Source organism: Pantherophis guttatus, chromosome 1 (genome assembly GCF_059756535.1).
Source record: "Pantherophis guttatus breed Tessera chromosome 1, ASM5975653v1, whole genome shotgun sequence".
NCBI lineage: Eukaryota > Metazoa > Chordata > Lepidosauria > Squamata > Colubridae > Pantherophis > Pantherophis guttatus.
The window spans coordinates 143,066,782-143,085,424 of NC_142063.1; the positions used below are offsets into that span (position 1 = coordinate 143,066,782).

An 18,643-nucleotide genomic window follows, 5' to 3' on the forward strand; every position below is an offset into this window, starting at 1 on the left:
AGATTACTGTCCTTCAACAATTAAATAGACAAAACAATTTAAAAAAGAAACAAAAACACTCATGGAAGAGGATTTCCATGTCCTTCATCTACATTTCTGACAGATGTTGAGACTCACAAGTTGATGGCAGATCTCAGGATGATGAATTTATCAGGAAATTCAAATTCAAGACAAATTTAAAGGTGTGCATTTTAGTAGGTACTTGAACTGGCATCTGATGACGTGTATAAAGCTTTAAGTTACAGCGGTTGAACCTGTTCGTTTAAAATCTTAGCTAACACTCTTATTTTTGAGAAGGGAAAAAAAGAAACCAGCAGCAAAACAGACTATTTGTGATGTCAGTTTGTATGGCCAGATTTCAGCATTGTACTTTCCGCTGTTGATAAGCTCTTATCTAATTGTGGAGGTGGACTTTAAAATGCTGAGTTTAGATGGGTATATGAATGATTTGGCCTTTATCAGCACGTTTGTAGCTTTCTCCCACTTGCAAGGCAGCACAGCATATCTTTGTAGGAAACAAAGTGTTTACATTCACAAAATACTGAGTGGGTGTTCAAGTTCGGTTAACATGAGGTCATGTTCCTCTGGCTTAGATTTTTACTCTCATTGAGATTAATTTAGTATTGAAAAAATGGAAAGCTATGTCTAGTATACTAGATGCAACTGGGTAGGGCATAGGATTTGTGGATTCTTGCATTGAAGTCTCTGTGGATAGTATAGATAGATCCTTCAAAACTTTTCAAGACTGCTTAAATACAGTTCCAACATAGTGTTATGGTTAAATGCTAGTCTTGTGTGGGTATAACAGCTTTATTTATTATTATTATTATTATATAACAGTTCTATTCTTCTAGTCTCATACCTTGTTTTTCATGCAAACAAATGAATTAATACACATGGGAGGAGAACTATGGTTCCTTGTGGCCCTTTCTGGTGCACAGCCGAATTCATTATGATTTTTACCCATGGCAAGCAAGCAGTTTTATTCCCTCACTTTCTTTTCTTATCTATGAGGCAGAGGAATGGAATCAAGGAAGTTTGAGTGGTGGAGTAGAGGTGTGGGAAAGAAGATTGGTTAGGTCTACTCATAGTTTGCTTCAAACCCACCTACTGTTGGTATGCAATAACCCACTGATAAATGGCTGGATGTGACAGTTTTCAGGAATTTAGCCTCATTTGAGACAGAGTTATTTGTGACAATTTAAGACTTTGATGCCCTGTAATTCTTGCAATCAATTAAAAACTGTTGGCTACTTCAAACAGTTTGTTATCTTCATTTTATGTATTTTCTTTCTTTCTATTAGGAACATAGTTTATCTTCTGACATTTGTCAGAGTTTATTGAGAGTAAATGTAAGCTTTCACATGCACTGACTGGCAATTAGTGTAAAATACAACAAACAAATGCATTAAGAGGGGACGTGGAAAGAAATTCTATGGTAGCTGAGCAAAAATTAGCAAATCACAGATATATTGGCTTGATTTGTGCTAAGCAGAAATGTGATCTTCTCTGCTTTGGCTTATTAGGCAAATATAGCCAGTTGCAGTTTATTCCACAAGCCTTGCATAATTTGGACCATGACTTTGGACATAGGACCTTGTTTCTTGCTGGCCTAATGAAAAGAGAATTATTTGGAACTGAATTTGATGTTATTAGTAACAATATAGAAATGCTTTGTGTTGTAGCGCGGGAATAACGAGAGGCACAAGCAGGCTAGTAACAACAGCTCTTTAATTCAGGGTGAGACTTCAGCAAAAACTCACAGGCAACAGTCCTCTTTATATACTTTCCAGAGGCAACCAAGAACCAATCAGGATTCACTATGCATTTGAATTTCCCGCACAAAATAGATACATACACAACACTTTGCATACTCTTCTTCTAGAATATTTTTTTTCTTTTTAAAGTCTCAGTTTTATGTAAAAAAAACTGTGGTTTTCAATCAAGTACTCGTCAGGTCTAACTTTAATCAGTTTTGTAGGGGCTGCTGTAAGATACGGTATGTTAGCTAAACATAACAGATTACTGTCTTTCAACAATTGAACAATAGAGATTGGAAAGTCAAAGAAAATGGATGCGTGGTAACTGAGGTGAGGTTTTTGACTCAAATTAAGGTGGCCCTATTGCTATCTAGTGAGAAATTAAAAGTTGTGTCAAATTTTATCAGTCTTATATAATGTCTACCCTGTTTCTCCCAAAATGAGACATCTGATAATAAGGCCAATCGGGCTTTTGAGCGCATGGCAATAAGGCCAAGCGCTTATTCCAGGGTTCAAAAAAATATAAGACAGGGTCTTATTTTGGGGGAAACACGGTACTTAGTTTGGCAGAACTAAGTACCAGAACAAGTAGTGAGACAGAAGAACGAGTAGTGAGAACGAGTAGTGAGACAGAAGCACTGTCACACTACTCGTTACGTTTTAGTTCCAGGTTTAAGGAATAAATAACTATCCTTGCAAAAAAAGGTGGAAGAAGTTGTGTTCATGATGGTTCTTAGAGCATTTTATAATTTTATTTCAGGAAATAAAAATTGGTTAGGCACAGTTACTCTCTAACATTTTTCAAACAGAATCATGAGTTTACTCATTTCAATATGTGATTATTGGCTTTGAACAGTCATTCGTATCAGTTTACCAGAATGTGAATAGATGATTTCATTGTTAAATAATTCTTGCATATCTTTATATGACTGATTAGATGAATGTATTTAGATAGGCCTGCAATATTTACAAGTATTATATCAGAGAAACTAACAGTTGGAGGCATGATCAAGTGGTGCCTCATCCTAGTTAAAAGACAAGTTGGAGTAGATGAATTACAATGACTTCGAACTCCTTTTCTGAAGGGCTACTTATCCTTTGCTAACTCGGAGCGCTTCCCCATGTGCTCAGTGGTGGGTTTCAAACAATTTTATTACTGGTTTTGTGGGCGTGGCTTGGTGGGTGTGGCAGGGGAAGAATACTGTAAAATCTCCATCCCACCCCACTCCAGGGGAAGGATACTGTAAAATCCCCATTTCCTCCCGATCAGCTGGGACTTGGGAGGCAGAGAACAGATGGGGGCGGGGCCAGTCAGAATTTTTACTACTGGTTCTCCAAACTACTCAAAATTTCCGCTACCGGTTCTCCAGAACTGGTCAGAACCTGCTGAAACCCACCTCTGCATGTGCTGGATTTCAAATCTCAGAATGTTTAGTATCCATCTAAATTGACTGGGGTTTATAGGACATAAAGTCCTTGCGGTCACTAAAAGCTGACAAAAATTTGATGGTACATAATAAAAAATAATAATAATAGGACTATCTAGATAATTGATTTATTGGTCTCTAATGAGGATCAATAATGCTGGACATGTGTTTGGAGAAAACAGAAATTGAAAGAAAGAACTTGTTCTGTTCTCTTGATAGCTGTTGAAAATAGATACATGAAAGGTGAGGAATCCACCGCCAGTTTAAACACATAATCTGGAATAAAGAAAAGGGAACTATTTTGCTATGGCTAAAGTGATACAATTGCCAGAAATAGATGTAATTGGAAATTATAATTTCCACTTGCATAAACCATATCTGATGAGCTTATATATTTCCTCCTATCTGCTCTTCCTCTTACAAATCAGAAGAAGGCACTGAAAATTCCATGCTGACACTTAAGAAACTGTCTAATTCATAATTAGAATTGAAGTAAATCTAACATCATGATTTGATCCAAGCTTGATATTAACTTTATTTTTAATTTTCAGTGCACTTCTTAGGATATCCCTTTCCCCCCAGCTGAGCAATAGAGAAATGAGAGAATGGATGGTGGGGAAGAATGGATTTTCTAAGGTTTTCATATGCTGTTTTCTCCACCACAACCACATTGATGCGACTCAGTTGAAGAAGGCTTTGTGTGTGTTTGTACAAATGTGTGCATTTATGAATGAAATACAGAGTCAGTTCCATCACAGGATCAAATGCAAAATGTTGTAGATTTTCAATAAACATTTTATATTGACATCAATATTGTATGTATTATTGGTAGGTGTTCCTTTTGTTGAATGACTTTTCCATGGTTGTTTTTGAAGGAATTACCTATTATTCCAGATATTTGATCCAACTGATGTAGATCCAGTTTAAGTAGTCCTTCCTTCCTTCCTTCCTTCCTTCCTTCCTTCCTTCCTTCCTTCCTTCCTTCCTTCCTTCCTCCCTCCCTCCCTCCCTCCCTCCCTCCCTCCCTCCCTCCCTCCCTCCCTCCCTCCCTCCCTCCCTCCTTTCTTTCTTTCTTTCTTTCTTTCTTTCTTTCTTTCTTTCTTTCTTTCTTTCTTTCTTTCTTTCAATATGAGAAGGAAAGGGACAATCTAGTAAGCAATGATTGGATAATAGGTCCATTTCAAAGACAAACCAAGCAACCTTACTCTTAGCCAAGCCACATCCTATATTACCAAACAGCCAACAAGCATTTTATTGTTCCCTTATCAGTGTATAAATGCAGCACGTCATTGTACATGATAGAAAGGTAAAAGCAGAAAGAAGCTGTATTTGTGGACTTGGCAAGGTTTGATGCTCTAATTCTTTGCCGTTTGAGTGGTTAACACTCACTTTGCAGAAGCAAAATGCTCATTTTGGATGGCATATTATATAAAGGTAGCCCTCAACTTATGACCACAATTGAGACCTGTTGCTAAGCAAGATAGTTAAGTGAGTCACACCCAATTTTACGATGTTTTTTTGCCATTGTTGCTAAGAGAATCATGGCAGTTAAGTGAATCTCATGTCTGTTAAGCAAAGCTGACTTCCCCCATTGATTTTGCTTGTGGGAAGCTGGCTCGGAAGGTTGCACATTGTGATCACATGACCCTGGGATGCTTCCACCACCCTAAATACATGCCAGTTGCCAGTGCTCAAATTTTGATCATGTGACCATGGGGTTGCTTCAACACTTGTAAGTGTGAGAGCCAGTTGTAAGTTACTTTTTTCAGTGCTGTTGTGACTTTCAATGATTGCTAAACAATTGGTTGTTAAGTCAAGGACTATCTGTAATATTACACTGCTTTTGGTTTGACAGAGGTTACAGTTAGGGTGGCCACATTCCTAAAAGGGCTTTTCTGTAGTTTTAACAGTGTTCTCAATAAAGACAATAACTCAGGCATAGATGTCGGGGGAAGGCAAGCAGGAGCAAATGAAGAGAGCAGTATTGCAACATTGCAGCATAAGCTTCATCCCTTTTGAACATGCATTGTGAAGTTGCACCTGTGTACAAAAGGACTAGAACTTGTACCGTGATGATGGATCACCGTTTTTGTCATTTGGACAAAAACCTTGGACTTTTCAGAGGCTTCAAACTCATACCAATACATTTCTGTTTTGAGATGAGGAAAACTACATCTGTAGAACATTTGCCTCCCCTGAGTTTTAAAAATGGAGAACAAAGAAAACCTTGAGGAATTGAATTGTTCTAAATACAACCCATATCTTATATGAGTAGGGATGATTGAAGCATAAGTCAAAGAATTTATTGCAAAGAGGTAAAGTTCAAGGCATGGTTTGAGGAACTTACAGTATATAATATATATTTATGATGAGACTGTAAATGTCACAACAGCATATTCTGTTGTCCCTAAGATAATTCAACCTTTGCCTATCTTATTCCCTGTTTACATTGAACATGGATGTGCCCAGGCTACACAGGTACCATAGAGCGTGATGTGACTGTGAGTTTTCTGTGGTTGCCTATGTGTACCAAAACAAAGGATGAGGAGCAGCTGCCTTTGCCTTTTTATCCATCATCAAGGTGCAACCTGAAAAAACACAGAAAGTCCTTCATGGAACGAAGTGTGGGAAAATATATCCAGTCTGTTCATTCATTGCCATTAGCATTCTCTGGCAGGAAAGGTTGAAATCAATGGACTTTGCTTGGTCCACCCAAGATGTTTGCCCTTCAGTCAAGTTTGTTTACAAAAATGAAACCCTTCTTAGAACTTTTTCAAGAATAAATCCTCTGCAAGGATCCTTAAGAATAGTTTATATTGTATGTTTGAATTTATTCTTTCTGTAAAAGTGGGGTGGGGTGAATTCTTTAGGATAATTATATACTCTTTACTTTAGGGCTTATCTTTTTCCAGGTAAACCCTGATTGATGTTATTGCTTTGATTAGTTGCAAGCTGAGAGGACTTACTGTGGCCTTGGTTTAATGCTGTGTATCTTGGATTTTGTCCAGTCTGGTTGATCTCACAGCATATATGCTGGAGTATTATTTGCTGGGTTTTCCCTATGAATGCTCACTGGCTGGTCTTAAACAGCAGACCATCAATTTAGAGCTGCAAGCAGACTTTCCAGTTCTATCCAGAAACACTACCTTGCACAGCTTCAGCTAGATATCTTAGCACATAACGATTCCCCAAATTCAGAAAGGCTTTATGTATAGCCAGATTCAATGCTCTCTCAACAGCCTTTACTCAAGGGAGATACCAAAAGATCCCCATTGAACAGAGATTGTGTCCGTGCGATGAAGGAGTAATTTAAACTGTGGAACACGTTGTTCTGCATTGTCCCTTCCACACATGTTCGGCATAGTCCCTTCCTGCTCGCCAGGAATTATTATTTCCAATCTTTTTTAAGTATCTTGGTCACTTGTTTTATCTTAAGTTGTTTATTACTGGATCAATCTGATTTAATTCCTTGATTATAGCCAAGTTCTATTCTTTAGTTTGTACAGTCAGCCATGATATTTCCTCTAATAAATCCTTTTAAGTTATTTTAGAACAATTATATTTCCCCCTTTTATTCTAATTTAACAGTGACTTTTGCATTTTATTTACTATATGACAGAATAAAGATTGATTGATTGATGGGTTTTCCCAGACCACATACGCAATTGTATATATCTCCAGATTACATGCACTCTGTGTATGTAACTCAGACCATACAAATACAACTGTGAAATACATTCTAGTTCCTTAGAAGCTGTCTCTGTTTCTAGAATAGGTGTAAAATTAAGCCTTTTAATTTTAGATTTTAATGCTTCTTTGGTGTTTTAATGAATGACATCACTGCTTATAGTGAAGACGTTCTGCTTGTCATCCAAGAATCTTCTTCAGCTTTGAAACTGAAGAAGCTTTTTCGATAAGAAGTGAAATGTCTTCAAAGAAAAAAATAAGGTCCAGTTGTCTTTTGAAAAAAGTTCTTTTGAGGCAACCATGACCTGAATGATTGAGAATCTCCAAACGTTCAGCAATACGATTCAGTTCTTTTTAATAGCTGGATATTACCATGTTTTTCAAAAAATACTTGAAATAAAAGGATGCAGAAAACCCCACCAGCTAAGGCTGGATAAGAGAATTCTGTTCAACTTGATTTTAAATTAAGATTCATATAATGCTTACATAACAATATAATACAGAGCAATAGATGTAAGCTTTATAGGAAACCTAGTGCTCTTTTTTCCTCACATAACAAATTGAAGATGGTTTTGTGCCAGTAATAGTGCTACTAAATAATAGGAGCCATTATTCTGGCATAAAATATAGTTTGGAAGTATAGTATTTCAAGTCAAAACAGCAAAAAACAAAGCTGGCTAATGTTATATAAATTTATAATCTTTTATTTGAGAGGTAAAAACAAAACAAGCAAAATCACAAATGCAGAAGCAAGTTTTATTTTTTTTTTTAAAGAGGTTAATTTACAAGCTTCCAACAAAGAGCTATTCACTAGAGCCTTATACTTAGTACTGATTGAGAGATACTGTATATCAGGATTCTCAGTTTCTTTTCCTTGAAATCCTATATCCAAGTGAGTTCTGGCAATACAGTGAGAGGAATCTCTTTTATTAGCCTAGTATAGCTTCTGAGACTATAGTTAAAGGTTGTTAATGACTTGGTTGTCAATAGCAATACTTCTATCTATCCTTGAAGCTTTGTGTATCCCAGGAATACAGTCCAAGGTCTCTCAGCCATGGGTGAGAAAGTATTAAAAAAAAGACTAAAAACAAGAGGAAGACACAGTCAAATACAAAATAACAAGATTGAAAGAAATGGGGGCAGGAGGCTTGGAAGAGGAAGGCATCCTTTGCTGTTGGTGATCTTCCATCTACCATATCATTTAGCAATTGGAATGGGAAGAGGGTGTTTATAAATAACAAAACAGAGTCCAACAAGAACAGTGGCCTGAAGGGAAGCTATTTTCAACCGAAAAAGGTAAGGAATGGATTCAGATAGGAAAGTGGAAAACACGAGAAAGAATATATGAGTCACACACTGGATTGATAGAGTGAGCAATTCTCCAGACCATCAGGTGATCATTAGGGATGTAATAGTTTCCTGCCCTTTTATCTAAAATCTAAGTAGATCAAAGGGGAGGAAAGAACCTAGCAATTTAACAAACAGACAGGATTACAAATGTGGGGCTGAATTTCTCTTTCTGTTTTCAAAGGTTGAGAATTCAAATACAAAACTATGAAGCAGTAGTGGGTTTCAAATCCTGGCGCTACCAGTTCGTTATTGGTAGTGTGTGGGCGCACCATCGCTTCGTGAGCGTGTGGCGCTTCTGCGCATGCGCAGAGCATTTTTGATGACATCTGGGTGGATGGGCGGAGCCTCCTGCTGCCACCACTACCAGTTTACCCGAACTGGGGCAAACCGGAAGCAATCCACCACTGCTATGAAGGCTATTTGAGTTTAAGAAGTGAGGAGGTGTTTTCCCCCAATTCTTTCCCCCATAACTTTCTATAGGTAATGTTATTTATCTGGGGACCTCTTAGCCCCTTGCTGGGAAGACAGGAGCATTTAACAAGTTGCATGTTCCTTTTCCCCAATGTTATCCTGTCCATCAAGTTTCAAGTTAGCAGTAACTATTATAACTTCATTGCACATCATGCTCCCATATCTCATAAAAGTCAAAATCTTTGTTTCCCATAAGCTTCCATTGCCTCTTCTGCTTTGTGAGTGCTGGGCTCTTTTGGCTGTTACAGAATAGATTTTTGAGAAACCCAAGAATAATCCACTGGAGTTGGACAGCCAATAAAATTAAATAAATAAAAATAATAAATATATAACTTAAGAAGCATGGCATTGTCTTCCAAAGTCATAATGGATGAAGAGGCCCCTTTCTCCCATGTAAAACTGAGGCAAAATCAGTAATTGTGAGGTTGGATTCTTGATCCTCAGAAGAATATACATCTGTGTGACCTTTTAGAACACTCTTCTAATTGGTGCATTTATAATTGCTGCTTTAGAAACATTTTTCTATTTTGTAGAAGCAAATTGGGATTAATTATTGCTCAGTATGCTGGGCTCATATTTATATTTCAGATTTATGGGTACACATTGAAAGAATTTTGTGTATTTATATCACCTGATGGGGGAGGATCAAACAGGCAAAATGGCATCATGGTATCGTAATTGAATCTCTCTCACACTTTGTATATGGGTAAAACATCAATATATGGAAAAGGGGTGGGCTTCAGATCAGGATGGAGCGACCATCATCTTGTCTGCTTCCTGTGTATGCTCCTGATCTCTCTTACTTTTTAAAATAAATAAAACTTGTGACGTGGTTGCCTGGGTGGTTTTAGTGAATCTCAGGGTCAGGATGAACATTTTCTGAACCTGAGAAAGTAACATGCAGTACCATCAAAAGAAGTCTCGTCACTTTTCTTCTTTTTAGTGAGGCAACGAGAAGGCTTTGTACAGTAGATGCTGCCCATTTATCTTTTAGATCAAGATGATTACAGCTCAGTACAGTATGACTCCTAGTGTTACTCAATTCCAAGCAGTAGAATTACAGGAAAGAGGACAAGTCACAGACATCTTCAGGCTAAAATATGAATCATTTAGCATTGTACAGGAAGAGGTGCAAAACTTTCCTGGTAAAATTCAAAGGAATAGATGTGTGAGAAAGAAGTTAAGAAGGCAGTGCTGGAATAGTAGAAACTAAAAGGGCGGAAAAATCCAAATTTTCTGGTAGTTTTATAATTACTAAAAGGAACCCATCCATTTCTAACTAAAAATCTGAAGCAAGTGATTCTCTGAAAAAATACTGCTAATTCCCAGCCAAGTAGAACAAGTTTTGAAAGATCCTTTGATTTATAAGAACTGCCAACAAAATTTTTCTCCTCAACTTTTAACCTAAGGAGACGTTTTGCAAAAAGTAATATACAAAGACGATTTTCTGCCTGTATTAGCTTAAATTGCTAACAAAAATTTGGAGGCTCATTAGTCGTAATTCATTTTGCATCGCTTTAGTTCTGTCACTATGGAATTTCACTATTCTGGCAATTCCAGGAATGTTATAATAGAGTTGTACTCAAATACCCAATGAAGGAGATTTCCCACTCTCACCCCCAGGCAGTAAACCACCTTTATACAAACTCCACATAAAAGGTTAATCTGAAAGTTAGGACAATTGTTGTAGTGATCTGGTTTTCTGATTTCTATTCTTATTAGCATAATGTTGTTTTATGGCTTGATTATACCTATACTTTATTTCAGTCAGCTTTGGACTTCAGTCAGTTTTGGAGTTTACATCTGTTGATATCTTAGATCAGGGGTGTCAAAACTGATGTCACGGCGTTGTCACGTGAGGTATTGGGACTTTTCCCCCCTTTGCTAAACCGGGCATGAGTGTGGCCAGCGTGTGATGCATCTGGACTGTGGGCTGCAAATTTGACAGCTCTGTCTTAGATGAAAGGCAGATTAAAAATTGCTATTACTCACTTGAACACATTCATATATATATATATGTTTTCTGAGGTTTTCGCGGGTGTTGGTATGTAGGTCTTTGGTTATTCGGGTTTTCTCCCGCATAAAATTGGAGGTTTCTTGGCAACGTTTTGATGAAGTCTCATTCGTCATCTTCAGGCTGGTGTTCTCGGCTTCGTGCTTCTAGGAGCAATGTGTGTGATCGCAGCTGTTTCTTCCTCTTAACTGCCAGTGGGGGTGTGAACTGATTGGGTGGGAGCTTGGCTATGTTCTGATTGGGCGGAGGTGTGTTCTCATTGGTTGGGGGTTTGGCTGTGCTCTGATTGGCTGGGTGTGTGTTCTGTTTAGGTGGGGGCTTGGTTGTGCCTGTCTACCAGCCATTTGGAAACCCGCCCTTATTGACAAACGAGTCCCTAACACAAAGAATGACACCAGACCCACACTCACGAGAGCCACACAGGATGTAACCAGCACACATCCACGCAGAAAGCAGACTCAAACCCACACTGATGAGGAGGCACGACCACGGACCAGAAGCCAGACCACAGCTACATGATTAGCCACTTTAAACCCCTCCAATTCATACATGAAGCAGACTGACACCCACAGACTGAAGAGGTAGCATGGCCACGAACACGAAGCCAAACAACAGCAACACAGCTCACCAGCTCAAATCCCCCTGCTACTCAGACTAACCCGAGCACAACCAAGCCCCCACCTAAACAGAACACACACCCAGCCAATCAGAGCACAGCCAACCCCCCTTCCAATCAGAGCACAGCCAAACCCCCAACCAATCAGAACACACCTCCGCCCAATCAGAACACAGCCAAGCTCCCACCCAATCAGTTCACACCCCCACAACAGCTGCGATCACACACATTGCTCCTAGAAGCACGAAGCCAAGAACACCAGCCTGAAGATGATGAATGAGACTTAGTCGAAATGTTGCCTAGAAACCTCCAATTTTACGCGGGAGAAAACCCGAATAACCAAAGACCTACACACACACACACACACACACACACACACACACACACACACACACACACACATATATATATATATATATATATATATATATATATATATATATATGTATAGTTTTGAAATAAAATTGCATAAATAAATACTATTAACAGTGGCTCTGTAATTTTATGAGGCATCTGTAGGGTTAGCTTCTAGTTAGCTTGTGGTTGACATATTAATTTTAGGCTAATATTCTACACCAGAAAAATCACAGATCAGTCAGTTTCTCAGAAGCGAGATGCTGTCTTGTCATAAAGCAGAATACATTGATACTTTTTTCAGTGTCATTGTAACTTCAAATGGTCACTAAACAAACTGTTATAGGTCTAGGACCATCTGTGTAGTAGCAATATAAGAGGCAGTATATATAATATTAGGCTTCTTCTCCTCCTCCTCCTTCTTATCATCATGATCATGATCATCATGATCTATTATTATTATTAATATTAATCAACTAATGGAACAGAAGTTGCCTTCAGGAGTTGTGGGAGCTTCATCACTGGAAGCTTTCAAGAAGAGACTGGACTGCCATTTGTCAGAAATGGTGTAGGGTCTCCTGCTTGGATAGGGGATTGGACTAGATGACCTACAAGGTCCCTTCCAACTCTGTTAATCTGTATCTATTCTGTTTTCATTCTGCTTCTTCTTATATCTGTCTGAAATTTCTGTCTATGAGCCATGCATTCCCTGACTTCCACATTGCAAAGGGCAAGAGATTTATTTCAAAATGTTGCCTTTGGCCTTTCTAGCTTTAAATGAACTGCTATTTGTTATGATATCAGGGGCTCTTATCCTAGTACACTTAAATTCTTAAGTAATATGGTGGCAATGTTTGGACCATGTGTGTGTATAGGGGGGCAGCTGTGGCCCCTTGAATTCTTATCTACACTAATTTTCATATGAGAAGGTTCTTAGCGCTCTTGCTGGTTGTGGGTAGATATTGTTGCTTTTTACATCTTGGAAAAGTGGCAGTTTTGTAAAAGTGAGGGCATAGTGTTTGAATGGAAAATGGGATGTGAAGGACTACAGCTCCAGCATAGCTGGCCATTGGCCATGCCAGCTGAGATTGCAATTCAGGGCTAGGAGTTCCCCACTACAGGCATAACAAAACAAACCTTTTGTGACTCTTGACACGTGGTGATGTAGTCTTGCAATACTAGTAGAATATGGGTAGGAAGCCACCTGTTTTCAGATAAATTGGGGAAAAAAAGGCAGCATAACCACACAGAAGACTTCGGATCTGGAGTGGCTATATTTCTGCCCAAAGTCCAGCGTTGCCAGAGAGGGAGAGGGCAGAAGTGATATAGGGGGTTGTATGCATGAAATACAGAATTGGGAGCATTTTTCCCTGCTATCATTTCCTTTTAAATATTTCATTAGTGATGCTTTTCAGTCAATATTTTGCATTCATTAAGTTGCTTTCACATGAGAGGATCCATATCATTATGGACAATAGATTAGAAGCCAAGAATTTAAATTGTTAACCTCAGTTTGTATATGGTGACCTGTCAAAATCAGAAAATAATCCCCTTCTTGCAATAGATTTAATATGGTTCTCATTTTAATGCTTACATTTCTTTGGTGAGATTTTAAATGTAGGTCCACAGTTATTCCTTTGCCAGCATTGCAGCTAGATTTATATGTACTTTTAACAACAGTAGCCTGAGCTGTACAAGAAGAAAAAAGTGTACATTTAGTGAGGTCCTGAAATGTAAAGGACTTAATTCTGTGCAGTGCTGTATATAGTGCATGTCATATCGTTAAATTAGGAATAGTGAATTTGTTACCCTTAATATAATCTGGACTACACATTTTCTGTATTTTGGCTAAGTCAGGGACTACATCACATGTATGTAAAACATCTGGAAATCATCAGGTTTCATCCTTGAAGAAACAGGTTCCAGAGCTACAACTTAATTTGTTGGTTCAGTATAAAAACATAGCAGGAACCAATTAAAGATTTTACGGAATTCATGAGCAGATTTGAAAAAAACAGAACAGCTCTTTCCTGCTTTGTCTTCCCAGGAAAAATGTATTTAAATAGAAGATTCTTCAGAATCTGGAGGTCCTGGTAGAAATTTTTAGATTAGACTAGACTGGACTGGACTGGATTGACAGACAGACGAGAGAGCGCTTGTGTTTCCTTTCCTAATCAGCCATCCTATTTCATTCATGTATATTTTTTTACAAATTCTGGCAATTGTTTTTAGAGCCCCAGGTTGATGCAGACCAATGTAAGAGTAGGAAAGCAGGTAGAATTTTTTTCTATCTTTTGTAGTTAACTATGCAAAATTTTATATAACACTATCTGACTGTAATTTCCAATTCTCATCTCTCCCAGTAAATTAAATGCAGGCGTAACTATATATAAAGGAAATGTCTGTCTGACTAACTAACTGTCCTTCTGACTTTATATGTGCTACTGAAATTTTTATGAAATTCTGTTGTGGAAGTGTATGCGCAGATTTCAACATATGGTATATCAAGTCTCATTTTTCTGTATTGTTTCTCTTTTCTTTGCTATGATAGGTTTTGGTTTTCTAATAAAGAACAAGGTTTGTCCTTCTCTGATGGCAGTTTTATTTTGGAATTCTATGGGATGCAGTTCCCCTTAACAACGCCTGCTCTTCCATGTGCTCTATAATGTTCTTTGTATGCATCTTAAGCAAATGTACACATTGCTGTGTATTTTCATTAAAATTTTCAACTTTGATAGCCTTGATACTATATAAGAGCTATTTAGGTGGGTTCCATTTGGAGCACTAATTTCTTTTGGCTAAAATAGAATCTCATCCACAAATGTATATCACAGTAAATCTGTTTACTTCTGCCATACTGCAAACCTTTTTCCTCTCTTACTACAACAGATTTATTTGGCTCTCCTTTTAAATGTTGTATACATTGGTGGCGAACCATATCTTATGCTACTATAACTATGAATTGTGCATGGATTTCAGTCTTGCATTTCTAAGTAGATAAAAGCATGCAATTGTTATTGCATTTTATGTAGCAGTAATATATGATAGGAGAGAAAAAAAACAAACTCTCCTTGAATTAACCACAACTTCATTCTCTAGTTTTACCCTACGTGAAAAACCTCTCAACCTTGACATTGTTCAACATGAGTCATATCTTAGATTAGAGGGTGGGGAGGGGAAGGAATCTTTCATTGCTCTTTTGCCATTTTTTTCTTGGAAAGCTTTGGATAAACTCTGTTAACTATGACATTTAAAAAAAAAACCACATAACTGTAACCACGTTGTTCTGCTTATTTACACTTATTCATATGCAACCTCTCTCAACCTTCAGCCTGTTTTGGTCACCCAGATTTGCTTTCTTTTTTTTTCACAGAATGCCATGAACTTGCCTCCTGACAAAGCACGGCTACTCCGACAATATGACAATGAGAAGAAATGGGAGCTGATATGTGATCAGGTAAGTGTAGCAGCCCAAAGGCACTTTAAAGGTACAGAATCTCTGCTAAGCTGGTTTTAGAAAAACTATTCCAAGGTTGTGATAACAGGAACATGGGAAGCTGCCTTGTACCAGGACCAATGATTTGTCTCTTAAGGCAGATGATTGCTTATTGTTGACTAGAGGAGCGTTTTTCCTGTTGCCAATACTTGGTGATCCCAGGGACAGAAACTGGAACTTTAAGCTTGTAAAGAATGCATTTTCCTGCTAAGATCTGTACTTCTCCAATTGTGAAACTTTTTGAAATTTCTTAAAAAATTAGCACAAAAATAGAAACATCTTTGATTTCTGCTTGGCTTAAAAGCCTCCTCCCCATCTCTCTTTCTCTCTCTCTCTCTCTCTCTCTACACACACACACACACACACACACACACACACACACACACACACAAAACCACTTTGACCCAAAGGTGCTTTTTCAGGAGGCAACTGGACTTACTTGTTTTTTCTTTTGAAGATGTTTCTCTTCTCATCCAAGAAGCTTGTTCAGCTCTGACAGGATAGTGGGGAATGGAAGGATTTATATACCTTGCATATTCCTTGATTCTTAAATCCTTCCATTCCCCACTATCCTATCAGAGCTGAAGAAGCTTCTTGGATGAGAAGAAAAACGTCTTCAAAACAACAACAACAAGAAAGTCCAGTTGCCTCCTGAAAAAGCACCTTTGGGACAACCATCACCTGGATGACTGAGAATCTCTACAGACACAGCACTTTGGGGTGTATAGACACTGTTTGGAAAATATATCTTTATTTTATCTCTTTGCCAAAGATGAGCCAGTTGTGTTTCATTTTCAGCTTTTCCCACCCTAAAGCAAGCATTACTGTAATGATCATAGTTCCCATCATTATGATTAGGCCTAAAGACCATCTTGGTGCTAGGCCAAAAGAAGTAGCTGTCCATTTGGAGAAGAGGCTCAGAAGCTGCAGAATATGTCATGCTCAAGATGCTGATGCCGATCGGTCAGAAAACAGCAGGGGAGAAAATAGTTGAAGTAACATGTAAAGCTTTCTTTTCTAAAATCCACTTGAATTGCATCACTTCAAGTTCAGAGCAGCTCAGAGCTGAAGCCCTAATTCAAAGCATCTTTCCTATCTATGTACTTGAATATGTTAGGGGTTTTTTTGTTCTGGATTTGGGTTTGGAGGGTCTTTTTTTTTTTATCCTGGCATTTTTTCTGTGTGACATGGAATAGAGATGGATTAATTTTCCAAATATTCAGCACAGGGCAGTGGTGAAATCTTAAATTTTGTTACTACCGGTTCTGTGGGCGTGGCTTGGTGTAATGGGGTAATGGTAATGGGGTAATGTGACTGGCTGGGTGTGGCCAATTTTTTTTTTTTTTTTTACTTTTAAAACCATTTTTCGGCGAAGAGGTTGTAAAAAAATGCTTTGAAAAGTCTCTGACGATCCCAGCTGAGTTGCCTGATCGGCAGAGACTTTTTTTCTTTTAAATGCCTCTGACGATCAGGCAACTCAGCTTGGATTGTCAGAGGCATTTAAAAGAAAAAAAGGGTTTTTTTCTTTTAAAAGTCTTTGATGATTCCAGCTGAGCCGCGCGATCATCAGAGGCTTTTTTTTTTTACTTTTAAAAGCATTTTTTCTGCCGAAGAGGTTGTAGATCTCTTTTACTTTTAAAAGTAAAAAAAAAAGCCTCTGATGATTGTGCGGCTCAGCTGGGCGGGGGGGGGGGGGGCAGGGATTTTTGCTACCGGTTCTCCGAACCACCCGCCTCCATCACTACCAGATCGGGCGATCAGGTCCGAACCGGGAGCATTTTACCCCTGGCACAGGGTTTCACTTTTTCTTCTTTCTTGACCCAGTGACCTTGGCTCTGAAAATGATACAATCCCGACAAATTTTAGTTCATTCATTTTCTTTGTGAGGTTGTTGGCTTTGCCTTCCCTTGCCTGGAACTCTGTCTGTCTGGTTTCTGCACAGGTGAAGCCGCCATGCTTAAAGTGTTCTGCAGCATAGGCAAAAAAGTGATATGACTTAATATAGGTACCCTTCATTTAACAACTTGTTTAGACTGTTCACAGTTACAGTGGGGATGAACTTTGCAACCGGTCTTCACATTTATGACCTTCACAGTTCTATAAAGCAAGCCAAAGCTAAAGTAAAATCACAAAATCGTGATGTTTTACTTAGCAACTTCTTACTTAACAAGTTGCCAGTCCCAATGGTGATCACTGAATGAAGACTACTTCTAGTAATTTTTTTTATTTATTTACTAGGACTTATGAAACTGCAATCAACATTTTGGTGGGAAATGGGTTTATGTTTTGGTCATTGTTCATTAATTAAAGAAGCTCTTAGAAGAGAATCCCTCAATACTTATATCCAGCTTCGGAGAGGCAAAGCAAATATTTTAAAAAATATTATATAAAAATAAGATATCGTTAATCTTGGGAAGACTGTTACTGAAGACTTTAAAAAAGAGGACTAGACTGGGCAAGTTTGCTTCACGTTTAGCACTTTTGAAACTGAGCCAGAAAGTTTGTCAGAAGTTACAAAGACACAACCGAAATTTAATAACTAAAAATTGCTGCTCTGTGGGATATGCCCTATATATGCTGTAGAGCAATTGTCAAATAGTTTTGGAATTGCAGAACTATTAGCTTGTGTTTATTAAATACTCTATGTGGAACATTTAAATCATTGTATGGCTTAAAAATATACAGTAGTTTACTGAGACACAGTGGCAAACTGTTTAACCTGCTGTATGTAACTCATTTCCTTGGGCATGTTTATCAATAGCCAGCATCTTTAGAGTGAAAAACCCATGAGTTGCATTTTTCCTTACACCTTACACCATCAGCCAGCAGGATTCAAGAAGAATGCAAGAATTACATTAAAAATACAAGAAATAAATGAATTACAGGTAGTCCTTGACTTACAACCATTCATTCGGTGACTGTTTGAAGTTACAACAGCATGAATAAAAGTGTTTTATGACTGTTTTTCACACAACTATTGTAGCATCCCCATGGTCGTGTGATCAACATTTGGATGCTTGACAACTGACATGTATTTATGGTGGTTGCAGTGTCTCGGGATCATGTGATCACCTTTTGTGACCTTCTGATGAGAAAAATCAATGGGAAAACCAGATTCACTTAACAATTTTGTTGCTAACTTAACTGCAGTGATTCATTTAACAACGGTGGCAAGAAAAGTCATAAAATCGAACAAAACTCAGTTTAACAACTGTCTTGCTTAGCAATGGAAATTTTGGGCTCAATTGTGGTTGTAAGTCGAGCACTACCTGTGTACGGTTGGGGCCCAGGCAACGTTACTCATGAGGCTAAATTTAATTGCATTCATTTACAATCCATTTCAGATTAAAATTCAGCAATTTCAGAGTCCACAGATATACTGACGTCAGGACTGAGACGACCTAATGGGAATGGGAAAATATGAGAACTACATTAGCATCTTACTGTCTGAAGCAGGGGTCCCCAACC

At 38.1% G+C, this 18,643-nt stretch overlaps 1 protein-coding gene across 8 annotated transcripts in view; it reads left to right on the forward strand.

Annotated features, from left to right (window-relative positions):
* The window catches only part of FMNL2 (formin like 2), a 193,284-nt gene that overhangs the window by 96,353 nt on the left and 78,288 nt on the right, over positions 1–18,643 (forward strand). For all 8 annotated transcript variants that reach the window (XM_034425116.3, XM_034425131.3, XM_034425103.2 and 5 more), the window contains exon 2: positions 15,053–15,136. In XM_034425116.3, the coding sequence (XP_034281007.1) occupies positions 15,053–15,136 (84 nt within the window). The remainder of the gene's footprint in view (positions 1–15,052; positions 15,137–18,643) is intronic.